At 33.8% G+C, this 22,270-nt stretch overlaps 2 protein-coding genes across 3 annotated transcripts; one reads left to right on the plus strand and one right to left on the minus strand.

Moving 5' to 3' along the window:
* The first annotated feature begins 16,802 nt into the window (after positions 1–16,802).
* LOC131612443 (inorganic phosphate transporter 1-4-like) lies at positions 16,803–18,582 on the plus strand. 2 transcript variants are annotated; one of them, XM_058884237.1, is made up of 2 exons: positions 16,803–18,188; positions 18,225–18,582. In XM_058884237.1, exons 1-2 carry the CDS (start codon positions 16,803–16,805, stop codon positions 18,411–18,413), a joined length of 1,575 nt encoding a protein of 524 aa, XP_058740220.1. In that variant the 3' UTR covers positions 18,414–18,582. The 2 variants fall into 2 exon arrangements, with proteins under 2 accessions (XP_058740220.1, XP_058740219.1); XM_058884236.1 differs by having other exon boundaries at positions 16,803–18,582.
* A 789-nt stretch (positions 18,583–19,371) lies between these two features.
* On the minus strand, positions 19,372–21,862 carry LOC131610085 (actin-depolymerizing factor). The gene is made up of 3 exons (XM_058881952.1): positions 21,697–21,862; positions 21,290–21,555; positions 19,372–19,800 (listed from the first exon to the last, which is right to left on the minus strand). The coding sequence occupies exons 1-3, from the start codon at positions 21,718–21,720 to the stop codon at positions 19,650–19,652; spliced, it is 441 nt and encodes a 146-aa protein (XP_058737935.1). The 5' UTR covers positions 21,721–21,862; the 3' UTR covers positions 19,372–19,649.
* Positions 21,863–22,270: the final 408 nt, after the last annotated feature.

Here is a 22,270-nt window from a genome sequence, read left to right on the forward strand (position 1 = left end):
CTTCTTTTCTTCATATAATCGCGGTGGAAGATAGTTAAATATCAAAACAATACATTTTTGTTCATTGATGCAATGGAATGACATGCTAAGTTATGAATGAATGCATGGACTCTTTTTGTTTTTGACTGGTGATATGACATGGAAAATAGACTTTGTGGGAAATGGAAATGACTTGCAATGGAAATTAATTATAGCAGGACTATAATTAATGCGCTTACCTTTCACATATGATGTGTAATCCTTATATTGACGGTGAGGCGCATTTGCATAGAACTCGAGCTCAATAGATCGATTGTCCTCTTTGATTAAAATCTATGTACGAATTTCTCTCCAATAACTCCAATGTGCTCCAAAATCGCTCCTTGAATAATGTTAATCATCACTTTCTATCTCTGGTTCGAAACCCTTGAAAAAGTGGCCAAAAGATACTATAAATAGAAAAAAACATGACAGTTGAAAAAGTAGCATCGCGTGTGCGACGATCAGCATTGCGCGCGCGAGACTTCTAGGGACAAACACACTTTTTTCCTCTTCTTCTTCACAATTTTTCTAAGTTTTGATATCATGCAAAATATCTAATGAAAAATAGGCAAGTGCATTCGCAGTACTTTATTTGTTTATCACCTAGTGACAAAAATCAAATATCATATTATCCCTGCTCATGTTCTTTTCACAATTTGATTGTGTATAATTGTACGTATAAAATATTTATAAATTTTTTGGCGTTGTTTCCATGATGGTATCATTAACGTATTGGTTTTCATTGAAAATGTAAAAATTATATTTGAGCTTTTGATGTTTTCTATTTTATAGTGATACGACATGTGTATGAGACACCGAGCCAAAAGAACTTTCAAACTCTTAAGAAGATTTCAAGAGGCTAATCAAGTGATAGGAACCCTTATTAATGCACATGTATTTGAGAAACTTAAAAAAGATCAGGAAGACTAACAACAACAATAACAACAACAATAAACATGACAAAAGATAAACAATCACCATTATTATAAAAATGCATGTTAGGTTCCTTTATTTAGCTTCGGCCAAAATAAAACCAATAGAGCCTAGAACTACTTATATAGATTGCCATAATCATGAGTGTCATACCATAGACTTTTTTCTTACCCAACTTATCACCAAGCCATTTAAAGAAAAGTGCTCCTAAAGCTATACCAAAGAAAGCAACCCCTTTTGTAACAGTTGATAGATTTTCAAGAAAATTTCTGGGCTTTGTTGTACCATCAACACGGTAGTATATACTTCTAAGAAGCTCAGTAACAATGCATACACATATCAGATCACATACATCTGTGACGAACTCCTTACCAACTATGATGAGTATTGTGTAGTGGTACCATGGTGTATTTGCCTCATCAAGTGCATTTGGTACTTGAATTTGGTCCTTTGCCATGACTTTTCAAGCTAAATTCACTTGTCTCCTTATGTTTCTCTCTTCTTGCCTTCCGTGCAAAAGTGGAACCAAGAATCAAATTTGATTAATAAAGACATTATTTAATAGAAAAATTAAAAATAAAAACCATATAGGATAGCGGAGGTCTAATTATTAGAACTATAAAAGACTAAGAAAATATTTATTTAATAGAGGATTTAAAAAAACCATATAGGAGGTCTAATTATCAGGGCCAGGCCCTCTATACGTGTAGAAAGCACTACAGCACACACGGTCCCAAATTTTGGGAGGTTTCAAATTTTTAAAAGGTTCAATTTTTTTCATAAATATTAAACGAAATAAATAAAGTGTTGTAATAATAATTCAATAAATAAAAAAAATACTATAATAAAAATTCAATACATACAAAAATTGAATAGATCAAAACTCAAAATAATTATAATTAAATATATTTTTTATTTTTTTTGACAGAATAATTAAATATATTATTGATTAATACATAATGTAATTTGTAGGTGTCTTTTTTAATTATTATAATTGTATTTATATTTTAAATTTGGGCTCATTTTTAAAATTAGAAAAGAGCTTTTGTGTTGATTGTTCGACCCTAATTATTAGAACTTTATCATATTAGCTTTTTTTTGGACACATCTATCACCATGTATGTTTTTTTTTCTTTATTAAGGTAAGCAAAAGATGCATGCAAATATATAACAAACATAAAAATTCAAAGCTTCAGACACCACAAATGGTGGAAAAAAATCTAAAAGTTGAAAATGTAACATATATACACACACGACACGAAGAAAACGGATCGTAATTCTATGTAGTCAGGAAATAACACTGTCACACAGTTGGTACTTTTAGACTTAAGGATTAAAATTAAATGGTCCAGATTTAAAGTTTAATAAACATATAAAAACAATCATAACAATCAAATGGTTGAGATTATTCTAGTTATTATCAAACTGCAGAGAATCCATTTCTCAAAAAATGCATTTTTTTAGATCAGAGGTTCATTGAATCATCTCAAAAAAAACTACTACACAAAATCATGAGAAAATAGCAGCATGCATGAAAAGGATTAATCAGGGTTTGACATGAATGTGTTAATGCCAGAAAAAGTTTTTGAGATGGTTTAAAAAAATATGTGACATGAGATATAGGCAATAATGTTAATGCTAGTACAAAGAAAAGAATAATAATAGAGAAGACAAAAAAGAGCTAACCTTGAATTAATTACAAGATATTACTATATTGTTGTAAGAAGAAATTATAATGAATGAAGCTTGTGTGAGTGAGAAGATTTTATAGGTTTTAGAAAATAGAAGATACAACCCATGAGAAAAACAAATTTCAGATTTGTAAACAAAAAAAAAGAAGACTAATTCTAGTTTGTTACAAAATAATCACGATGCTGGTGCCACATGTTAACTGTTCGTTGTCTCATTCCACACTAACACATCCTATGTTATAATTACTATTTATTTGGGTTAAATATATTGCTGAATTTTCTTTTCGTATATATGATGCCTATTCTATTTTCTTAAAATTAGTAATTATATTTTTTTTTTCAATAATATCTTTTTTTTTTGGAAATTTCTTTCTCTACTTCCCTCTTTTTTTTGCCACCTCTGGTGAAAAACCCAAAATACCCTCACTTCGGAAATGCATTTCCGAAACGTTTTTTTTTTCAAAATTTGTCTTATTTTGGAAATCCACTTCCGAAAACACGAAAAAAAAGGTGTTTTCGGAGATGCATTTCCGAAAACACCCCTTTTTTGGATTTTCGGAGATGCATTTCTGAAAACACCTTTTTTTTTGAGGGGGTGACTTCGGAGATGCATATCCGAAATATTCCAAGACCAAATTGGTCTTGGAATGTTTCGGATATACACTTCCGAAAGAATTCAATAATTATTAAAAAATTAAAATCAAGGTTAATCAATACAATTAATATGTATAAAATGAAGGTGAATCAATAAAACGAAGGTGAATCAATAAAATCAATGTGAATCAAAATTTCCTAAACAATTTTAAAGTTCAAAATTATTTTTAACTTATATAAATCAAAAACATTTTAATTCCATAAGTAAATTTTGAATTATATAGAATTAAATATAAAATTTATTCACTAAATAAAATTAAGACAAAATCTTTTTTTAATTTTTTTAAACTAAATAAAAAATTATAACTCATTTTTAATTATGAATCAGAATAGAAATATATAAATATATAATAATAATTATTAATTTTGTAAGTGAAATATAAAAATATATAATATATAAATATATAATAATTAATATATAAATATATAAATATATAATAATTATTATAAATTAAAACACTCATTTTTATAATTTTTATAATTATTATATAAATATATAAATATATTTATAATTAATATATAATAATTATTATATAAATATATAAATATATAAATATATAAATATATAAATATATAATAATTTTTATAAATATATAATAATTATTATAATTATTATATAAATTAAAACACTCATTTTTTTAATTTTTTTTGTAAATACATAATAATTATTATAAATATATAAATATATAAATAAAAATTATAACTCATTTTGTAAGTGAAATTATTTTAGTTTTTTTAATTAAAATTATTTTAAATTTTAAAATATGAATCAGAATATAAATATATAATAATTATTATTCATAACTCATAAGTTATATCAAAATATATAATTATTATTATTCATTACTCATAAATTATATCAAATTTATGATATATGAATTAATTAATATCCTAAAATTAATTTTTGGGATTTTTAGATTTTTTTTTTGTTTTTTCGGAGATGCATCTCCGAATTAATCAAAATCTCAATTTTTGGGATTTTTTCGGAAATGCACTTCCGAAGTCTGGAAAAATTTAGAAAAAAAATATTTCGAAAATGCATTTCCGAAGCAGGGGTAAAGTGGGGTTTTCGCTGGGGGTGACCCCATATATAGGGATGTGGGTAAAGAAAAAATCTTTTTTTTAACGACGTCAATCCAAGTTTCGTTGAATGTATGTCGGCAATAGTGTATAGATCTTGAATATGGATGTTCTCTAGTTGTAATATTGTAATCTATAGTAACTTCTACACATGGAACACTCTTCCTCTCCTTTGTTTTGAGAAGTAAGAGCTGTTACGGTGTTTGTATTGCCGGGTGGAACTTCATTTGACTCCTTTTAATAGAATCCTTGCCTATTAAAAAAAAACTTTGGCCACATTACCTTTTTATGCATACAAAGTCTAGGTTGAGATTTTTTTATGTATTTCTTTACTTGTGCATGCTCTTGGAATTGAACTCAAATTTTGAGTAATTCCTAATCAATTTTGATGAACGAGATTCAATCTATTCAATTAAATTTTTTTGTTCTTCACTCTTTACTTGAGTGAATCATTAACTTTTGTGAAAGATGATTATTGCTCCACAATGACAATGAAGAGAAAAAATATAAATTTGGGAAAGAAATTTGAATTAGTGTTTGATGGAAGATAAAGGAAGAAGAGAGTTTCTGTAGAGTTTCTCTATGCTCTTAAATTGAACATGATTCTTTGCAGCTGCAATTGTTCAATTGTCACAATAATAGGGGCTACTCCCTCTATTTATAGTTTTAGCTTGCTTTCTCCCTAAGGCAAAGTCCAAAACTACTAAAGTCGAAAATACATATTTTAGTCTGAGTCGAAATCCTATGTCAAGTAACCTACTTTGACACTCCGACATATAATATAACTCGACACATATTAGACTAATTTGACACACCCTTGTTCCTGTCGAGCAACATGTTGCTTCGACGCAAAGGATTGCAATATCAACACATCACCTAATGTATTGTGTCTAAGCTATCTACATTCATTAAAGTCTTAACTTCTTGAACACTTCGACTTACACTTCTTTCGTCATGATATCTGCATTCTGATTTTCAATTTGCAGTGTTTCAAGTTCATCTTTCCTTTTGCTACTTGCTCTCGAAGACAATGGAGCCTCATTTTGATGTGCTTGCTTCGACCATGTGCTATCAGATTCTTTGCCAGATTGATGGCTGACATGATGTCGATCTTCATGGTAATTGCTCCATGATCTTTCCATGTAATCTCTTTGACCAGATTCACCATCCATGTTGATTTACTTTCACAAAGAAAAGCAGTTATGTACTCTGTTTCACATGATGACAATGCTACTACTAGTTCCTTCCTTGAACTCCAAGCAATTGGTGCACCACCTAGCATAAACATATAACCAGTTGAGGATTTTTGATCCTCATCATCACTACACCAACCTGAGTCGGTGTAACCTACTAAGTTACGTTCTTTTACTTCATCAGCTTTATAAAAAAATGCAATAGTCAAGAGTTCCTTTCAGATACCTTAGTATCCTCTTAGTTGCTGCTAGGTGTGATACCTTTGACTAATGCATGAATCTACTCACCATACCCACATTGTATGCTACATCAAGCCTTGTGCGACAAAGGTATCTTAATGACCCAATAAGTATTTCTTACTGTTTTGGGTCGACATCATCTTCATCTAAGTCTTTCGACAATTGCAGTCTTGGTTGTGTAGGTGTCAAAGTCGAGTTGCATTCTTCCATCTCAAATCTCTTAATAATTTCGCTTGCATATCTTCTTTATTGCATCGTCATCGCCCATATTATACATTTTCGAATTCCTTGCTAAGATCACCTTTGAGGTCTTCGATCTCTTTCTTGCAGCTATCTATTATTAACAGGTCATCGACATAGAGACATAGTATAAGCAATTCACTATTGCCTCTTCTTAAATATACTCCATGCTCAGTTGTGCATTTTACAAATTCCTTATCCCTTAAGAAACTGTCAATTTTCTTATTCCAAACTCTTAGAGCTTGCTTAAGTCCATACAGGGCTTTATACAGCCTGTACACCTTTCTCTCTTCTCCATGTTTCACAAACCTAACTAGTAATGCAACATAAAATTCTTTGTCTAAGGGGTCATTCTTGAATGCACATTTTACACCCCTCTAACATACGTGTCAATTGTTCATATTTGCTAGACTAACAACCAACCTGGTTGTTTCGATCCTAGCAACAGGTGCAAAAACATCATCGAAGTTGATTCCTTCTTTCTTAAGAAATTCTTTGTCCACAAGTATTGCCACGTGTCATGTTACTTCTCCTTTGGGATTCAACTTCACATTGTATACCCACTTCACATCAATTTCCTTCTTGCCTTGAGGAAATTCAACAAGTGACCAAGTGTTGTTGACTTCGATGGACTTCAGTTCCTCATCCATAGCTTTCACCCCACTTTGAATCCTTCAATTCCTCAATTGCATTGATTGGTTTGACATCTGCATAGAAAGCATAGTGTAACAGCTCACCTTCATCATCGACCATATCATCTGATGTAATCTCACATTCTTGCAACCTTGCAGGCATGTGTCTAGTTCTTTGAGGTCTACTTGACCTTTAACTTCTTCTTTTCGAACTTTTCTTTCAACTTCACTAGTTGGTTCTTCACATAAGATTCTCACCGAATCCTTCTTGACATTCTCAATCCAATCTCATTCCTTAAGCTCATCTATGATCTCGTCCCTGCTGATTATTATTTGATGTTCACTAGGACTAACAACTTGTATCCTCCATTCGAATAATATTCTATTAGGATCATTTTACTTGAATTATCATTAAGTTTTCTTCTCAGTTGATCTAAGACATGTCTATGTGCTATAGATCCAAATGATTTCGGATGACTCAAGCTAGGCTTGACACCAGACCAAAATTCTTCAAGCATAATTCCTTCTAGTTTCTTAGTCAGGCATCTGTTTACGATGTATGGTGATGTCGACATAGCTTCACCCCTAAACTCTTTAGGTTAATGCTTACGTTTCAACTTACTTATCACCATATTCATGATTGTTCGATTCTTCCTTTCTGTTGTGGAGTGTATGGTGGCTCTACCTCATGCATAATCCCTTCCTTTTCACATAACATGTCGAAGTCTTTCGACACATATTCTCCACCACCATCAGTTATCAGAATCTTGAGCTTTCGACCACTTTTCCTTTTGACCATAGATTTGAACTTGGCAAATATCCCGATCGTTTCACTTTTCTTCTTGATCATGTAATTCCAAAATTTTCTATTGAAATCATTTATGAATGTGACAAAGTATTTGTTACCTCCATTCGAATCCACCTGGATCTGACGACATACATCAGAGTATATGACTTCAAGGATTGCTTTCTGCATCCTTGTTGAATTTGTTCTTGTGTTGCTTCGCCTGCACGCATTCTCACACTCTTCTCTTGGAATCTAGATCGCTTGTAACCCTAAAACCTTATTTCTTCTTTTCAACTCTCTGATGTCATTGAAGTTGAGATGGCTAAGTTGATAGTGTCATATCCATATCTCTGTTAGTTGTAGTTACAAGGATGTTGTGCTCCACCATATTAAGTTAAATCTTGAAGAATTTATTCTGATACATAGGAGTCTTCAAGATTAACCTTCCATTGAGTCGGAAACTCTCATCATCTTGTCTTCGACCGACACCTTGTAGTCATTTTCAACCAACTTCCCTATGCTAAGAAAATTGTTATTCAAGCCAGGTATGTACAACACATTTGAAATTACTGACCTTTTTCCATCTTTCCTCATAATCATAACATCACCAGTACCTTCAATTGCTAGAGTGTTGTCATTTGAAAATTTCACCATGTTCTTCATTGATGGTTTAATGTTGACAAACCAATATTTCCTTCCAAACATGTTAATGAGCATCCTGAGTCCAAGTATCATTGGTCCTTAAATCTCTTTTCATCTTTTGTTGTAACCGTTAACATTATCTCTTCTTATTCATGTTTCTCAAGCTTTACATCACTTTCTTGATTCTTCTATTTTTCTGGAGAATCACTAGAATATTTACCATACTTCTGAAAATTGAAACACTGAATGTGGCTTCTGTCAAGTTTTTGACCACCACATCTTCCTCTATTTGCAACACCACCTCTTTGGTTGCTTTTGTATTATGTTTTTCTCTGATTTGACCAACTTCCTTCTTGCTGATTTCGACCAGTCAAATTGTTGTAGCATCTTCTACCTTTGTTTCCATTCTAACTTCCTTTCCTTTCTTTTGCTGACTGAGCCTACAGAGCCACATCGTTCTTCAAATTACCTGCAGCTCTTTCAGCCATTATTTGTTCATGAGATTCAAGTGTCCCTTGAAACTCTTCCTTTCAATATTGACAAATCTTTCCACTCTTTTATGGCTAGCACCATGTGGTTGAACTTTGGAGCCAATGAACTCAAGATCTTTGCAACAATTGATCTTGATGTCAACACTTCTCCACATACTTTGATTTGATTCACCAGTTTCGTAACCCTAGTGGAGAAATCAGTTATACTTTGACTTTCTTCCATCTGAAGTAATTCATACATTCTTTTGTGAGTTTTTAACCTCACCTCTTTCACCTTTCTGCGCCTCCCAAAAAACTTTCTAGAATTTCACAAGCTTCTTTCGCTGATTCAGCATCACTCAGCTTCTCAAAATTATCTGGATCAACACATTGATGAATTATAAAGAGTCCTTTATGATTCTTCTTCAATTTTTTGTGTTCATCCTTTTCTTCATCCGTTGCATTTTTTGCAAGCGGTGTTACTATTTCTTTCACAAAATCCAAAAGATCTTGGTAATAGAAAACCATTTTCATCTGCTTGAAACAATTCTAATTATTTTAACCCATCGGAATTGGGAAACTCAGTGGAAAATGCTCATTAAGATGATTCATTATCATCGTGATTTTCTTCCGAGAATCGCTTTGTCAATGCTCTAGATACCAGATGTTGGAATTAAATCCAAACTCTGTGTAATTCCTAATCAATATTGATGAACTAGATTCAATTAAAACAATCAAAATCCCTTGCTCTTCACTCTTCACTTGAGTGAATCATCAACCTTGGTGCAAGATGGTTATCGATACATAATGACAATGAAGAAGAAAAGAAAATATAAATTTGGGAAAGAAATGTTAATTAGGGTTTAATAGAAAATAAAGGAAGAAGAGATTTTTTTGCAGAGTTTCTCTCTACTATCAAAATAAAGGATTGCCTTAGTATTAATAAACGAGAAGCGTGGACAGGCTCCCCATGAGCATCATAAATATGTTTCTCATCAGGGGTCGTACACCTCGCCGGCCTAAAAATTTGGACATATCGTACGATCTGCTGGTAAGCGTCACATTCCCCGGCATTCAGATCATCATCTTTAAAGATACGGGCCTCGGTCCCCCTGTCGAAATGGTTATATTGTGCCATTCTAGAATAAACCTGTACTGGAGCTCGGTCGTCACAACATCATCTACCTCGAGCTCGACGGGCTCGAACAGGGTCGCCACTGCGGCATGTGTTAGAGGTATCACTATGAAAGATATGTCCTTAAAATGCTGGATAGAATCCATATATATATTTGTAACAGCTTCTTCGGCTGTTTAAAGGACACCCAACTTTGCTTCCTCTCAGCACCACCTTGGCGTTGTAGATGAAAAACTCTAAGAAACAGGGGAATAGTGGCACCAATCTTAAGATAATGACACACAAGCTCGAACCCCAGTAAGAAGGCGAGCGAGTTTGAATGGAGTTGTGAATGAGCCAACTGCAGTTGGTTGAAGACGCTCATTTGTAGATCGGTGAAAGGCATTCTCATCCCCACATCCTTGAACGCAAACTCGTACATGGGAAAATAGTTCCTTGGATAATATGAGCATATCTTTTGGTGAGGCTTTGGAGTGAAAGCCCTCCACGACTCCTTGACCCTTTCGTCTACATCCTCGACTATGTTAAAAGCCTCATCGGGAGCCGCGACAAAGCGTGAAGCTATATTATGGGATCGGGTGCCACCCAATCAGAGAAACGCCTTCTAGGAACAGGTTTCATTTCATGCTCGACGGAAACACCTCCTTTCTTATGCTCATCAAGGCATTTCTCGACAATATCATTCTCAGGACGATTGTTAGCCATTTTACCTGAAAAGCCAAGGAAACAATAAATTCGAATAAAATCAAATCCACCTTCCACCGCAGATCAAGTGAAAGGGAGAGGAAGAGCCTCCTAACTCATAAAAAACTAACACTTCGACCAAATAATAACATTGGCCCTCTTCGGAAAATTCTTCACGAACATCCTCGGGACGCCCATAGTCTAATCGGAAAGAGCATACAAATAATAATGAACCATCCCCAGCAGATTCATGAACTCCCGTGGATAACCAAAGACCCCTCGTCTAAATCATCAAAGTTTAACTGAAATAACTCACAATCTCCTCGGGATAGTCATGTCATACTCGAGAAACGTACAAAATCTTCATATATTTAAACGAGGAAACGCTAACCAACACTGTCATAATGACACCTTAGCAACTGCCACGCGTAAAGATCTCTAGCGACGTTTCATATGCAAAGGCAAAAGGCCAATAAAGAGACTATTCCCTTTGAGATTATGATTATGATTCCCCATCTCCTCGACGAAAGGATCCCTCAGGGCTCCCCGCAAGCTTATCCCCTAAATACCATATAAACCGACACCATAGATCAAGCTCCCATCATAGCTCTAAGGGCGTCCATATCAAATCCAAAAACTTACCACACCGAGGGTGTCACCTCGACTCTCCTCCAGGAAACAAGCCTATAGTTCCTCCGGCCAAGGGCTCAAGTGAAAACTTGTCGTCATGAATGCAATTTCAGAGTCTGCATGGTCCTCCCTGACAACCAAGATGATTCAAAGTCATTACTCCTAACACAAGCAAGGACTTTGGAGGCTCTTGTTCTGGACTAGGCAGAGCAGGCCCAAGGATAGGCATGCCCAATTCGAGGTCCAAGTCCAAATGTGTATGCTTCAGCCCCACGTGCTCCACGAAGAGCATGTGGTCACCCACCAACGGGAATCTCGGTCATCACCTTCGAACCCTACGTTCGTTTCAATTAGGACATGAGTCACTTGCTGACTTTGCCCTACCACGTGGAATCCTGACAGTTTCCTATGTTTTGGGCCTCCAACAATCCAGCCCAAAATAGGGAAACCTTGGCCCCGCGCTAGAGGCTATAAATACCCTCTTTCGCTAGAGGGTCAGGTATCCATTATTTATTCACTCTCACCTATTCTCTGTACTTGAACTCCTTTGCTCTCTTTATTAATTAAGCATCAGAGTACCTTGCAGGTACACCCCCCATTCACTTAAAAGTCAACAGTTGAAGGTCATTGACGATCCAATCTAATCAGGTACGATCAATACTTAAGGCTTCCTCTCATCTTCTTCAGTGCTTGGAATGACATAGGGTGCAACTATTATGGACTAGCCAAAGGACTAAGGTCCAATCCATTTCAAATCCACTCCAATTGACCCAAAGTATAAAACCAGTTCACATGCTAATAACAAGGTGCAATCTTTGATCTCTAGTTTCACTATACTCATCTTGAATCTTGAACTAATTTGGGTATGGAAGTGCTAACCATGAAAGTCCACCCCGCAGCATTGTAAAGGAGATTGGATCCATTATTCAAGATAATTAGTTTTCAAACTGCATCCATATATATATATATATATATATATATATATATATATATATATATATATATATATATAAAGTAGAGTAATTAAGGTACAAGAGGAACCTAACCAAACCAATACCATACCAATGAAAAAATCATAATAGAATAAAGGAATTAGGAACAAATAATGGGTTCTAATAATCCATATTCAACAAGAAAACATAAAAAAATAAAGCAGAATGAATCAAACCACTCCAAAAGGAAAATAAGCTAGATATTTTCCCATAGAAACCACCATTAACAAAAACAAAAAAACTCAGAGAGAGAACCAATAATGCTCCACTAAAGAAACATGTTAAAGGCTACCAATCTACCATTTCTATGCAAGGAATATGCTCTTATCTTCCCCTTATTACACTGTAGTAACCATACTTGTAAAGTATATGTCATTCTGGAATTTCCATAATGACAAAACAACAACATGCCAAATCATGACTAGATCACCTCTAATTCTAAATACCCCAGTCAAAGAAATAAAAAGAAAATATAAGCTCTCTAAGAAGAACTAGAACCCACCCTAACCATATAAATATATTATACCACAAAGATGTCACCAAATCACAAGTAACAAACAGATAGACCACCAATTCAACCGATCATCTACATATAGAACACAAAAAACCCTCGGGAACAACAATAACTTATATTTGAATAGATTAAACCTGGTGGGATCTTATCTAACGAATGTTGCCAAAAGAATATAATAACTTAAAAAATAGTCCATGCTACAAATGAGGGGTAAAATTAAGTCCACTCTATTGGAAGAGGATATATGAGGAAGATTGAAGTCTAGAAGAGTAGTGTATGCCAAGGCAAGCGAAAACACACCATTGTTGGCATTTCTCCAACACGACCTATAGCGATCATAAGAGAGAATCACTTATTGAGTAAAAAGGAAAATATTATCAACTAACTCATGATTATACACAAAAAGAGATATCCTCCAATGAAGATCACAAACAAACACCCTCATTAATCCATCCCCAACCTTTGCACTCCATCAAGGTTTCTATTTATGCAGATCTAAAGAAAGCATTTTTTACTCTGAAGAAGTCAAGTTATATGCATCACATGTTGAACCAAAGATATATAATATCTGAAGATCAGCAAAGTCTAAAGACATACATCATTTGAAGCAAACAGAGTGTGTCATAAGGAATGACTCTACAACCTCTGTTTCAAAAGTTTTTTGTCTTTATCTAATCAAGATCGTGATAAAGACAATTTCAGTTCTGAAAACAAAAAAAAAGACTCTGAAGCCTCTATCTAACCAGGTTTTGAAGACATACTCTAACTTTTGATCAAGCTTCAACTAATTCTATAGGAAGCCTTTGACTCAAGAAGTTAAGTATAAAGATGATATTAACTTTAGTCCAACTTCAAAAAAAATTTATGAAAAGTCCCAGACTAGAAGATATCTTGAAAAAGATCTCGTGAAAACGATACACTACTTTATGTCTATTCAAGAGAAGGTACTATGGTCAGTATTTTCACTCTCATGTCTCTTCAACTGCTTTGCGCTGGAAATGACACTCTACTTTGCTCCTCTCAACATCTTTATGGTAGATGTGGAATTAACTTCATTATACTTTATTCTAGCTAAAGTCCAGCAAAGACTACTTCTGTTGTTTGAAGATTCAATCTTTCTCTCTCTCTAACAGATCTATTTCTTAGTAGCTATTTAAAGAGAAAATGAAAGATTGAATATACAAAGATGAGGAATACACACACAAAAATTCAACCAGAAGTGTGAAAAGAATGTAGGAGGAAAAGAGAATTGAGTAAGATATATTCACATATGAGTAAAAGACTCAAAATAGAGAAAATGTGGATATGATCTAAAGATCAACAGAACAGTAAGGCACAATCATGAAGATTATTTGTACAAGAAGAATAAGAAGAATGAAGACTTCATTCTTATACACTTAGGAGTAGTCATTTTATATCATGTTCAAAGTGTAAGCTTTTCTGTGTCTGCTTAACTAAGAAGCATTCATATAAACACAATGGTTAATATCAGACTTTATTGTTAAAATAGTCTAAAGTCTCTTCCATGTGTGCTTCAGAAAGGAAGTTCTGAATTGTCGTGTTTTGGCAAGGAAGTCTTGATATAGCTTTTTTAAGCAAGGAAATCCTGAACTAGAGAGTTTAGGCAAGGAAGTCTCGAGCTAGGTTACTTGAGCAGGAAGTGTCTTTAAGGATTGATTGAGCAAGGAAGTTTCTTATTTAGGGACTTGAGCAGAAGTCTATTTCTAGGTTGATTGAGCAAATTGTAATCAGGTTCTGAATATAGTGAAAAGCTCTTATGGGACAAGGGGATTGGACTATTCTCGGTTGGAGATGAACTAATATAATTTTTGTGTGTGCTTTTACTTATTGCTTTTGTATTTAATCTTTTCGTTGCTACTTACTTTTGCTCAGAATATGAACTTGGTCAAATTCAAAAGTTGTCGTTCTTGGAAGTAAAAGTTTACCAGATACACAATTCAACCCCCCTCTTGTGTATTTTTCTCATCTTCAGAGTCGTTAATTCCCTTATTATCTTGAAGAGATGTGGGAATAGGCTAGGCCGAATTAGGCTTTGTCAATCCTGGGCGTGACATGTTAAAACTTTCAAAGCCCAAGTTTGTCTTGTGGACTATCATATGCTTATTTTTAGGCCTAGGCATGACATTTTTGAACGCATGTTAGACCTATTAGCCTACATAAAAGCTTATTTTGTTTGAATATTTGTAAATAAGCAATTTAACTAATATTTAAATAGACTAACAAATTAAAAGATCAACGAGGCAAAATTCTTATTTGCATTGACTTATTCAAGTTTACCTATTACATAAATTTTGTGATACTATTTATTTGAGAGAACTTATGAAAACAACTTATGACATTGTTCATTAGGTTTTTTCAGTAAATTTTCATAAGTTCTTCAAAATGACTAAGCTTGATTTTTAGATTTTAATTAAAAGTATAGATATAATATAATAACAATAATAAGATTATTCATATGTATTTAAGTAGGTAGACCTGATAGGCTTAAAAGACTTTTTTATAACATGTGGCCTAACCTTTTTAGTTAAATAGACTTGTAAAAAAGCCTAGGCATTTTCTATTTAAAAAAAGTCTAGCATAAACTCAACTTGTCTAGGCTATATCATAGACTCCTATTAGTTGGCATGACATATTTCTACCTATACTTGGAGAACATGACTTCCTTCTTTGACTCTCCTTCTCATACTAGTAAGAACACATAATTCCCCTTTTTTCATAAGTGTTATTGTCCAAGTCCTTCATAGAGCGGGCGACTCGACTAAAGGGCCAATATTGTAAACAATGAACGTACGTTGTGACTAATGGGTTATGTGTCCTATTTTTCTACCCTAGATGAATCTCGTGTTGCCTCATGTGAATCCTATCCTATATATATATATATATATATATATATATATATATATATATATATATATATATATATATATATATATATATATGAAAATAAAAATATATATTAATTAATTCTTTTTGAAAAATTGTTTCTAAAGTTCAAAATATAAAATCGATTTATAAAAATTAAATTATTATAAATCAATTTACAAATAAAACTTGATTCTAAGTTAATTTTAAGTTGAACTTAAATTACTTTAGCCGCAATATTTTATCAAAATAATAATTAAAAATTAAATCGAATATTAATATAACTTAGTTGGATATAGTTCATTAAGAATGAACACTTCTAAATTCTAATATATATATATACACACATACAAATTACAAACACAATTCCAAATTAGAAAAAAAAAAATTCTAATATGCTACTACAATAGTTAAAAGAAAAAATCTCAAGATAATAAATCATATAACTTCAAATATTTGAAGAGTTAATAAATATTCATGTATCCATCCATAAATAATAGAAGAAAAAAAATCAAAAAAAAAAAAATATTATGCAGATATGTTAGTATTGTTATTACCCATTAATTTCAAACCTTAATAATTATAAGTAGTAATTATGACATAAGATTAGTGAAATTACACAATGGACGGTTTACAATAGCTAGCACCAGCTCTAAGGCCAGAAGTTTGCTGAAACGACGTCGTAAAAAGCAGCAGTGTATTATTGGTTGACCGAGTTAAACAAAACCAAACCGCATTAAAAGGAAAGAGGTATATGCCGGAATATTTTTTGTTACAAAATAGAATTTGTTTTGTATTTTCTATTTTCTGATCCTATAAAATCTACTTCTTCTCTTTTCTCTCTCACACACACTGATCTATTCTTCATTCTTTATCATTTCTTCTTCTTACAGCAATATTATAGTTATATTTTCTTACACTTTCAAGGTTAGTTCATTTCTGTCTCTTTATATCGTTATTGTTTTCATAGTATTAACAACAGCATTATCATTTAGATCTCATGTTGTGTTCTTTGCATGTTGTTGTTTTCTCATGATTTTATGTAGTAGTATTATTTTGAGAGTATTCAATTGAAATCTGATCGTAAAAAAATGCAGAAGATCAGCCTTTGAATATTTATATTTTTTTGTGATATATTTGCATGCCATGCATCTTTTACGTATTTGTTGTTGAGATTCAATTTTCAAAGATGGTGTAACTGGTGGTGTAATTATTATAGATTGATTTCATCTGATAATATCTTTGATATGATTATTATGAAATCTGTATTCTTTCAAAACAAAGATCTTTCATTAATCAAATCTGATTCTTGGTTACATTTTTGTAGAGAAGGCAAGAAGAGAGAAAGATAAGGAGATTAGTGACTTTAGCTTGAAAATCCATGGCAAAGGAGGTGCTAAATGCACTTGATGTGGCTAAAACACAATGGTACCATTTCACAGCAATCATCATAGCTGGTATGGGCTTCTTCACTGATGCATATGATTTGTTTTGCATTTCTCTTGTTACCAAGTTGCTCGGCCGAATATATTATCATGTTGATGGTGCACCGAAGCCGGGAACATTGCCTCCGAATGTATCTGCGGCGGTAAATGGGGTTGCTTTCGTTGGAACACTTTCAGGGCAGCTTTTCTTTGGCTGGCTTGGTGATAAGTTGGGTAGGAAAAAAGTGTATGGAATGACACTCATGATTATGGTACTCTGTTCAATTGGTTCTGGCCTTTCTTTTGGACACACTCCAGGATCTGTCATGGTAACTCTTTGCTTTTTCCGCTTCTGGCTTGGGTTTGGTATCGGCGGAGACTATCCGCTTTCGGCTACCATAATGTCGGAATATTCCAATAAGAAGACTCGTGGTGCCTTTATTGCTGCAGTGTTTGCCATGCAGGGGTTTGGAATTTTGGCAGGTGGTATATTTGCAATCTTTATGGCGGCTATATTCAAGGCCAAATTTGATTCTCCACCGTATGCAGTTGATCCACTCGGTTCAACCGTTCCACAAGCAGACTTCGTTTGGAGGATAATTGTGATCGTAGGAGCATTCCCAGCTGCATTAACTTACTATTGGCGGATGAAGATGCCAGAAACGGCCCGTTACACCGCTTTAGTTGCTAAAAACACTGCACAGGCAGCGGCAGATATGTCTAAGGTTCTACAAGTTGAAATTCAAGCTGAACCAGAGATAGAAGTGAAGAAGAAATATGGCTTGTTCTCAAAAGAGTTTCTAAGTCGTCATGGATTGCATCTTCTTGGTACATCAGCAACTTGGTTCTTACTTGATATAGCATTTTATAGTCAAAATCTATTTCAGAAGGATATCTTCAGTGCAGTTGGTTGGATACCTCCTCCACAAACTATGAATGCACTTGAGGAGGTTTACAAAATTGCAAGAGCTCAAACACTTATTGCTCTTTGTAGTACGGTTCCAGGCTACTGGTTTACCGTGGCTCTCATTGACCGGATAGGAAGATTTGCAATTCAATTGATGGGATTTTTTTTCATGACCGTATTCATGTTTGCTCTCGCCATTCCTTATGATCACTGGACTCATAAGGATAACAGAATAGGATTTGTGGTATTGTATTCCTTAACTTTCTTCTTTGCAAATTTCGGGCCTAATGCTACCACATTTGTTGTACCGGCAGAGATTTTTCCGGCTAGATTCCGTTCTACTTGCCATGGAATATCATCCGCAGCGGGAAAGCTTGGTGCTATAGTTGGTGCATTCGGGTTCTTGTACTTGGCACAAAACAAGGACAAGAGTAAAGCAGACGCAGGGTATCCTGCAGGTATTGGTGTGCAGAATTCTCTGATAGTGTTGGGCGTGGTTAACATTTTGGGATTTGGCTTTACTTTCTTGGTGCCTGAGGCAAATGGAAAATCATTGGAAGAAATGTCAGGTGAGAATGAAGAGGAAGTAGAGGAAATTGAAGCCAATGAAGAGTTGGAGCAAGCTCATTCTGATAACCAAAGAACAGACTCACTTGTGTAGATTTGAGTTTATTTATCTTGTTGTTATTGTAATAAAGCATTATCTTTCAATTTGTTTAGAGACACAAAAGCATTCCCTTCCCCTCTTCTTCTGTATTTCTTATAAATTTAGTCTGGGTCTTTTCAGGGGAACTAATGAACCATTAGTTATGCGAACATCAGTGTTAGAAATGGTGTTAAACAATTTGATTATGTAGTCATTACAATTTCAATACAGTTTTGCCCAAACACTCTGTTCAGTTTTCTTTTTTTTCTTTTCAATTTTCTAATTTTTTTTTACTGAGCTAGTGTTATCAAAAGACTTACATGGAGCTATATGAATATAAATAGCAAAGAACCAATATTCATTGTCTACAACAGTGCTGCTACTTTGAGAATTTTTTATTTCCTTGTGAGTACTGACAAAGACGTAAAATGATTGATCCTTAAGCTACTAGTTGCGGTTGAGGTTTCAGACTATTTACAGCATATGCTTTCAGCACTAGTTCACTGGTACAAAACAAAACCAATTGAAACTTTTTCTATTTCATTAACTTGTGTCTTCCATTTGTGGTCAGCACAGAATAAGATTCTTTGAATGTTTTTAGTCCATCCTTTATGGCATCAACAGTCAAACTTTTATAAAAAATCACATTTGTATTCTTTTATCACCAGAAAATCCTGTGCCAATACACCTACTTCTAATTCTTCCTCGTATAAATTCTTTGGCTATTTGTGTCGCATAATGTTCTTTTTCCTTACATTTAGAAAGAGCATGGACAAGAACCAAAAAACTCTTATACACTACAATCATCATAAACTTAAGTTGGACATTTTGCTCATTTTACAACCATGATGAACTAGTTTCAAATACCGATGACAATTGTATTTTTTTTCATGTCATGTTCTTTGTTACAATCATGATAAAGTAGTTTCAAAAGCATCAACTAATAAATGCAGTTTTCGAAATTATTTACAGATATCAAAACATGATAAGATATCAAATTAATAACAACGGATTTTAGTATCCAAGACATGAATCCATAAATTCAAACTCATACAGTACAGTCAAGCAGACTGGAATTTACAACAGTAGCTGCTAGAAGCTTAAACCCATCATGGGCCTCCTGAATCCAAATTCATATTACTGGAGGTACATTTTTGTGGCTAGATGGGTTTTGTAACTTATAAAGCAAGGACGGATAATTGATTAAAAGTAAACGATTTTGATGAGAACATCAATAACTACATTAACATCTCAATGTGCTCGGTCCCTCAGCACCTCAAGATCCATTTCTGTGGGATCAGTGGCTTGGATTTCATAATGGACACCATCTAGCTCGCGTCTAAACCTTTCTTTAGTTGTGGCATAGAGCATCTTGGCGCGGATTCGAGAAGTTGAAGGAGACCTGGTCAATAGCAAGTAATCAATAACCAAGAATGATAATCTCAGTGGCAGAATCATAGAGAAAGTAGAATAACTTCCAGCTCAAGTTTGTCCTTTACAAGAACAAGAGGAGGAAACAACTCCCAGTAAGACATTTGTTTACTAAGCAAGACAGCAATTAAACAATAGAAAATTGTTAAAATATGTTATTAGGAAGTAGCAACAGCAAAGATGCGATTCAAACAAAATATTGACAACTATTTAAAGAGTAGTTTTTTTATAGACAATCAGATTGAAAATTGTGCTGGCCACCGAGTGCTTAATCAATTCGACAAGAAAAAAATGAAAGTATGACTTACTACTATTTTGGTTAATGAATTAAACATGAACAATGGCAAAGACTACTGTTTCCTTCCAGAGCCCATCAACTTGTTTCCGTCGAAAACTTGGGAGATAGAGAGGGGAAGAGAGTCCCCCATTGAATGGCCCATGGCATCTTGGTGATAATATTAAATGACGAAGGCTACCCTATCCTCTTTCTTGAGGAACACTATGTCATCACACGCAAATATTTGGCTCTATAAATAGAATCTTATGAAATAAGAGGAATTGAAACATTTGAAGACACCTAAATGTTATTTACATTAAAATCTAAAGTTACAGCTGGACAAATTAAACTCTAACCTGCCCCAAACAATCAGAAAAATTACTCTTAATATGGTTAAACTGAAGCATGAAGATGTTTGACAGTGTTTTACTTGTCACACACACTATTTCATTCTAGCATAACTCTCAGCTACTTAAATGCGCTTGGGAGAAAATACTCATGAAAAGTATACATCTGACAGCTGCAACTAAAATGGATATGGGGTAATTTGAAGCACATGGAGTTAAATATTACAATCCTTCATTCTAATCTACAACATTTAGTAAAATAAAAAAACCAACATTACATCAAAACAATAAGACAATAAATTTAGGCCAAGACTATGAAATAATACATATAGCTGCTTGCTTAATCAGAGAACGCGCAATAAAAGACTCTTTTGATAGACTCAAATTAATCACACGGCATAGTTATTTTGAAACTGCAAAACATTCGTTTGGCGCATGAATCATAATATCATATGGCATAGTTATTCTGAAACTGCAAAACATATGTTTAGCTCATGAATCATATAACACATGCCACTTGCACAAGAAAATGCATAATACATGTCTTGTCTTCAAGAGTCCAGACCAGGACCGTCTTTGAGAGAGTGTAAGGCAAACTACCACACAGAGCCTATGGTTAAACTATGACTAAAAAGAGCCTCATAAAATATGTGACGACTAAACCATGGCAAAATAAGGCCAATATTTGTTTTAACACAGTTCAATTGTGTCATAGAGCCTCGGAAAACTTAAGACGACCCTGGTCCATACATCATGGTGGTTGGAACAAGTTAATTGCAGACAATATTAATAAAAAGTTTGAAATAGAGGAAATCAAAAGGGAAGGGGAAACAAACCATGCAATGAAGAAGATTTTGCTCTTTTGACAATTCTCAGAAGTAACAAAATCATAATCAAACACAGCATATCTGCAATCATTCTCAGGCAAAGAAGCAGCAAAATCATCATAGCTCTCAGCAGGACCACCAGTCTTCTCAACTACAACCTCTCTTTTCTTCTCATCAACCTTAAAGATAACATAACGATGAACCTTCTTCTGCTTCAATTCCATGAAAGTACTCTTGCTGTTCTCATCAACACCCATGCCAGATGAAGCATTTGGCTGCAATCATAACTCAAACATATCAAGTCAGAAAAACCCTAAACGATCGATCAATTGGTGAACCCAATCTAGAAATAGCAAAACTCGGAAAAATAAAAATAGAGAAAATCAATGATGATTAGAGAGGGTTTTTTATTTTACCCGGCTGAGACCTCTGAAAGACATGGAAAATCTGGGAGTTGAGGAAGTGAAGCTAAGTAATGAAATTGAGTGTGATTTTAGGGAAGAGAGTTTGGAGTGGTTTTATAAATAAAATAGTTAAGAAAAAATAAAATTGATAAGAGTGGGGCGGTGCGTTGAGGCAACGCTAACGAGAACAGAATGAATTGAGGGAGTGTGAATAATGCATTAGAAATTAAGATTCTTCACCGCCCGTGGACCCCACTTTTGTTCACTGCTTGCGTTAGCACTCTAACTAAAATCCACGTTCGATTCGCTGCATATACTAATCACATTTTTCAGTGTGTGTCACATTAATTAAAAAAATTAAATTAAAATGTTTAGAGCAATGACTTACTCAGGCATATTAACGGGTGATTACGGCCGTGTACCTCACTATTCAAAGTAAACCAATTAGATATGAATATAATTTTATTAAATTAATATTACTCTTGGATAATAATATTGATCTGGCTTGAGAAACCTTACTATAAATTTCTGATTTATATATTCATCCATTCAAAACTTAAAGCTTAAAACTGTTTCTCAATACATA

Source organism: Vicia villosa, linkage group LG6, assembly GCF_029867415.1.
Source record: "Vicia villosa cultivar HV-30 ecotype Madison, WI linkage group LG6, Vvil1.0, whole genome shotgun sequence".
In the NCBI taxonomy this organism is placed as follows: Eukaryota; Viridiplantae; Streptophyta; class Magnoliopsida; order Fabales; family Fabaceae; genus Vicia; species Vicia villosa.